The 6,161-nt window shown below is 54.5% G+C and overlaps 1 protein-coding gene across 1 annotated transcript; it reads right to left on the reverse strand.

Annotated features, from left to right (window-relative positions):
• Positions 1-318: 318 nt before the first annotated feature.
• PRKAB2 (protein kinase, AMP-activated, beta 2 non-catalytic subunit) lies at positions 319-4,682 on the reverse strand. The gene is made up of 7 exons (XM_009874106.1): positions 4,407-4,682; positions 4,060-4,226; positions 3,132-3,225; positions 2,443-2,563; positions 1,117-1,250; positions 756-824; positions 319-396 (listed from the first exon to the last, which is right to left on the reverse strand). Exons 1-7 carry the CDS (start codon positions 4,566-4,568, stop codon positions 319-321), a joined length of 825 nt encoding a protein of 274 aa, XP_009872408.1. The 5' UTR covers positions 4,569-4,682.
• Positions 4,683-6,161: the final 1,479 nt, after the last annotated feature.

Genomic DNA, 6,161 nt, shown 5'->3' on the forward strand with positions numbered 1-6,161 from the left:
ACAGGTAGGGTGAAGCCCTTTCCATGTTGAGTGTGAGGAAAGGCTATTCTGGTGAGCAGCAAAGTGGCCCCAGAGACTTGCAGAAGCCAAGGGGAGCTGAGCTGTAGGTGGGCGGAAACCAAGGGTTAAATCAAACCACACCAGCAGGATGGAACAGTGTCACAGGCCCCAGTTGCCCTGGGCTCATCGCCGGGGCCTGTGTCCCTGCCAGGTTCGAGGCTGGAGTCAGCGGCCAGTTCTCACACAGTCCTGAGGCCCAGCGTGTGCAGACAAAGCGGCGTTTAGTGTCCTGCGTGGGGGGGCGGGCGAGGCCCCGGCTCAGATGGGCTTGTACAGCAGCGTAGTGACGTACTTCTTCTTGTAGCGGTGCGTGGCACTGAGCACCATCACACCGTCCTGCAAGAGGCACAGCGTCAGCGGGAGCAGGTGGGAGAGCTCAGAGCAGCCTGGCTACACCGACCCAGGGGGAGGGGGGCACCCCCTGAGACACATCCTACACCCGTGACGGGGAGCCAGGGCAGAGCAAGGGAAGGATCTGGCACAGAGCAGAAGAGCCCAGGGCTGCTCAGCTGCACTGCGCTGCAGGGAGGCAGCTAAGGGGAAATGTAAGGAACCTATAGCCCTGCACATGCCGAGCTGTCCTCCCATGGGTCCTCCGATCCCTGCACCCCCTGTCTCCACCCTCCAGTTGTCCAGGGTCTGCTCCTGGGAGCCACAGCACCTCTCCCTCCCTCACCCGACAGCCTCACCCTTACCTTGATGGAGAGCGCGTAGAGGTGGTTGAGCATGACGTGGTTGGGTTCAGGCAGCAGTGCTGGGTCACACTAGGAGAAGAGGAGTTGTCACAGGGTGACTCCCCAGCTCCAGCCATCACAGGAGCTGCCTTCTCAGACAATCTGACCTGCTGGGGGCCTCTGGCAGTTCTAAACAGGAAGGTTGCTTAGCACCAAGCAGAGCAAGGGGCCAAACCAGTGTAGTTAATAGGAAAAGCGATGCTTTTCCCAGGAAATGCCAAGGGCCAGGCCCAGCCAAAGGAAGACCAGGCTCCCTGCAGACAGGGTTCCCTTCTCAACTCCAGTGTGGCTCTCTCTGTGGGGACAGTATGCTAGTACTCACTGAGATATTGGTGTCCTTGTTCAGGATGACCTGGAGGAGGTGAGGTGGGAGGATGGGTGGGGATTTGAAGCGTTCCTCCGGCCGGTATACGTACATCTCTTGGCCATAAGGTCCAGGTGGTGAGCTTGATAAATCTACAGAGAAGAGAAAGGAGGAAAGATGGAATGGCTAAAGCAGGACTGGTGGGCACAGAGCAGCTTCCAAGAAGGTGAGAAGGACCCAGCAGAGTCTTTCAGCCACAAATATCTTCCATCAGCCACGGCCACATATCCTTTAACAACAGCTCAGCTTTTTGACAGTGGAGTAAGCAGCCAGGCAAGCCCCAGGCACTTCCAAGTAGGGCTGTAAGCTGGTCCATGCACTGACACAACACAAGCACCCTGTGGTATCTGCCCCAAGATCCACACACACATCTGGGTCCCTCTCCCTCTAGCAAGCAGCCAGCGTGTCCCAGAGCTGTACCCTTTGCAGCAGGGGCACAGCAAGCAACGTGCCAGCATGCGCTTGGTGCTGCAGGACTGCCCGACGAGGCGGTCTTGGAAAGGGCAAACGGGAAGAAGTCTAGACTGAGCAGATGCTCAACACATGCGAAGGATGATGGGAAGGAAGCTGGGCTGGCAGCACCTCCTGGCCGCATCTGACCTGATCATTTTGGAAAAACCAGCACCCAGAAGGTCCCTAGAGCTGCTGATGCTTGTTGGGTTCTTTCCAGCAACGTACCTCCTGCCCAGGCTGCACAAGGACAGGGAGCTGAGTGCTATCTGAGATGGGGTTTGCACTAGGGATGGCAGGCCACCAAAACGCAACTGAGCTACCTGCCAGCATTACACAGCGAGCCAGTGCTGCCAGTGTCTGCCTGGTAACCTAACCTGCTGCTGTAACACAAGTGGAGAGGGAGGCTTCCAGCGTGCTAGGACTAGTACAAATTACCTTGGCACGTAAAGTAAGAGTAGCTGCTCAAAATAACCTGGAACCTGCTCTCGCCTAGCTTGGACCCCAGATCAGATCACTTACTCACAGTTGAGCAGACAGAAAGGGCTGATGTTCCCGACATTCACCAGTCTGAAACGGCTGCCTCGGCTGCGCACGGGCACTGACCCTGCTCTGGGACAGTGCTAGCACAGAAGAAGTTACACCAGCGCAGCCCCTCCATGGAGATGAGGCCTCAGCTGTGGGCTGCTGAGGACACGCTGACAAACACTAATCTTCCCAGGTGCAGGCCCACACCTCTGCTCTGGGGGTCTGTTCACCCCCAGAGCAGCGACTCTCAGAGCAGAGGAGGTGGAAAATAGCACATGCAAAGCTGTGATGCTAAAAAAAACTCACCCCGACCTGAGGTTTCTGAGCTCTCCAGTGAATCCACCTTCAAAGCATCGAACACCTCAAAGTCAGACTTCTTGACGTGAATCAGGTTGTTGATCGTCCCCATCTGGCTGGTGACCACAGGCTGGAAAGGACTGAGGTAAGAATCTTCCTACGTTCGACTCCACTCGAAGCACACTCAATGCTTTCTAGATCCTCCCGTTCCAAGCTGTCTTTGCTGCACCATTACCTTAGGTAGGCAGCGTCTAGCTCTGCTCTACACCTGCAGATCTCTGCTCTTTACCCTGGCAGGATTTCCCTTTACTCCCAGATTCCTGCATCGCCTCCTTTCTTCATCCTCCATCCTGCTACATACTGATGGGTAAGCGTCTTCTCCTTCCTGTGCTGCTACCCCATAATTCAGTTTGGAAGAGAAGCTGCAAGTCAGTGCTGACCCATGACCTATCTCTCTATGTATCCAATTCTCTGTGAGCCTTAAAGACCTTCTGGTGTTTCCCAGCCCCTCAATACCTCCCGAACACTCCTCTATACAGCAGTTCCCAGAGGAACCATCCTCTAAATCATGGGATGGAGATGCCCCTTTCATTTTGGAAGACACCTTCTGCTTTTCCTGGTGCCCCTCTGCTGCAGTTACATCTTGTCTAGTTACCTGAAGAAGACAAGATCTGTAGGGATAAAGCTTTGAGCGTTACCTCAGAAGGGTCGTGGACCCACTGGCCATCCACAAAAAATTTGTACTGGTGCTCCCCCTCCGGGAGGTCCAGGATAGCGACAAAGTCATTGTGGCTGTGCAGAGAGAACAGATATGAGACAGCATTACCCCAATGATGCTCTGGATGCTGCTCTTCCATGTGGTTCCAGAAAACAGCACTTTTTCGTGCACTGCCCAGCCCCTCTACTCCAACACCCGCACTAGCGTGGCTCAAGCTCCCAGGAGCCCAGCTGCAGGGAGCAATGGAGACAGTGCAGCCCTGTATGCCCAGGGGAAGTCAATGTGACAGGCACCCTGTGCAAGACACGCCAGGGAGAATGCATGTCAACTGAAGGACAGGAAAGGCGAGTGTAGCAGCTCTGTTTGTGAAGCCTGCAATTGAGATAAACCCATTCCAGATCATTTGCTGGGATTATGGCCAGTCGTACACAGAAATCACAGATATACTGCGGAACAGTGAGAACTTCGCTAGGGCAGGAAGATATGTGAGGGACAAGAAAACAAACTCCACTGATAACAACGCAACTAGGCATGAAGTAAGGCCAAGGGAAGAGCTGACAGCTTCCAGAAGACTGCTGTGTACCGGGGCAGGGCTCTCCTGCCAGGGCTGGATGATCTCAGAGGTCTTTTCCAGCCTTAATGATTTTATGACTCTATGACTAGCAGCTGCATGACATCCAGCTGGGCAAGCAAAGCGGCCCATCCTGTCCTGTCCCTCTGTTTCACAACTTCCCACCACACCACATCCCAGGGAAGAAGCTGACTACATATTTGTGCTCTGACCCTCCAGCTTGGGTGAACTGAGCAAAAACAGGTGAGCAAAGAGAATAACAACCCACACAGCAAAGGGAAAACACTCCCTGCGATGGAGCAGAGGAGAACACAGAGTGACCTGAGGGACTGGCTACCTCTTGATGAGTGGGATCTTGGTGCTCCAGTTGTTGAAGGATCCAGAGATAAAGACCTCTTTGCCTCCATCGGCCCAACGGATGACAGTGGGACGAGCCTGCTGGGATGGTTTCACTGACTCCTCCAGATCTGGCTGCCATGACACAAACTCCTTGTCCCCAGGAATCTGAGCAAAGAAAACCACAGCCTGACTGAGACACAAGCAGGACTGCATTCACTTCGCTCTGGCCTCTACCAGCCCACTTGCACATCCCAGACAAGAGCATTGCCAAGCTCCTCCAGCCTCCCAGCTCTCCACAGGCCCCTCACCTGGTCAGAGCGTAGCCCTGCACATCGAAGCCCCTACCTTGGAGTCCTGGGAGCTGAAAACACTGGGGTCATCAGTGCTGCCCACCATGATCTTGTGTGCGTGCTCCTTGGCGGGGTGGGGGGCACTGGAGCCATCTGAGCGGTGGGACTTGGAGCCATGGCGCTCCCCAGACACTCGTTCGCTGGTGGTGTTCCCCATGACAGCTCAGCAGCCCCTGTGAGAGAGAGAGAGAAGACAACAGTGTGCCTGTGCCCAGGGGCTCCGTCAGCGAGGAGAGGAGCAAAGGCGCCATTTCCCAGTGCTCTTTGCCAGGGAAGACTGACAGCAATCCTAAAAAAGGCCCAAAGTTCATTCTCCCTGCCAAGTTTGGGAGCTGAACGGGAACTTAATAAACAAGACAGCTTGATCTAATTATAGCCATATCCTCACGAACCACCACTCTAGTTAAGCTGGTAATTGTTATACTGCAAAACCGATACCAGTTACGCTGTGTCTCACAAAAGCCTTCATCAGCCAGCATAGCAGAGGGGCTGGTGGGAAAAATAATGCCAACCTTTACTGGCAAATCAATTGCTTGGCGTTAACAGAGCCTCTTTCACAGTCCCACAGTCAGTCTCTACACACAAATCCCCCACACCCAGCAAGAAAACAGCCGGGGAGTGAAAGTAGCAGCTGTTTAACAGCTCCCAACAAGTCTCCAAGAGCTGGCGGGCAGAAGAGTGGAGCCTTGCGCCTGGCAAAGGCAACAAGGAGCATTTAAAGCGTCCGAGTGGAATCGCCCAAGCTGGAGCTTGGCCAAGGTGTGGGGCTAATGCTGTGGTGTCTGCAAAAAAGCTCAGCTCTCGACAGTGTTCGCTTATGATTCTCCAGGCAAGCCAGCACGTCAGCTGCGGCACAGTGCAGCGAGGGGGGTCTGCTTGTTGTGACCGCAACCAGCAGCACCACCCCCAGCACCCCGGTGTCTGTCCAGCCGTCCGGAGGCCCGCAACAAGAGAAAGGCAATCCCAGACACCTCAGCTCCACTCTGGAGCTGGAGATGGGCTGTCATCCCTGATCTCATCCAGCTCAGAGAAGGCAGTACAGAAGAACTGGCTGCACGGCAGGCACCGAGCCATGAACAGCTACACACCTCTCCGGACAAACCCCAAAGTCACCGTGAGCTATGTGGGACTCTTCAGGCCTTACCCAGTTTGCAGCAGCCAAGATGGATCGGGGTTCTTGCCCCCTTCCCAGGCTTATTTTGCAGCTTTCAACTCACTGTGCAGATCACCAGCTCTGCAGGGCAAGGCAAGAGGACAGTCAGCCTTGCTTCATGTGCTTAGTTACGAGATTTGGGGATTTGTTTAGAAGATCAAGTTATATGAATGGTGGCAGGCAAGGCTGCCAGCCAAAGCCAGGCTTTAGAACATACGGAGCAATCACTGAAGTACTTCTTAAACCCTGAGGGCTAAAAGGCAGCTTGAGAGAGCAGCTACCCTGTATCCTCACCCCCTCTTGGTCAGGATCAAATGTACCTGAAGATCCAGGTCAGATGAGCCACACCACTTGCTCTGACATCTACCCCCTCTGCCCTGGAGGAGGACCAGCCAGCTCCTCACAAAATCTGCCCCTGTGCCGCTAGACCTGCTATTGAGGAGCTCCTTCCCCAACATCTCTGCTAAGGCTCCCTTATTTTTCAGCTACATGGCAGAAGGCAGGGAAGGCCAAGACAGATTTGAGAGATGTGCAGGTGGTAACAGATGGAAAAACTTCCCTCTCTCTTCTCTAAGAGGAATCCAGCCCTTCTGGCTG

Source organism: Apaloderma vittatum, unplaced genomic scaffold (genome assembly GCF_000703405.1).
Source record: "Apaloderma vittatum isolate BGI_N311 unplaced genomic scaffold, ASM70340v1 scaffold37567, whole genome shotgun sequence".
In the NCBI taxonomy this organism is placed as follows: Eukaryota; Metazoa; Chordata; class Aves; order Trogoniformes; family Trogonidae; genus Apaloderma; species Apaloderma vittatum.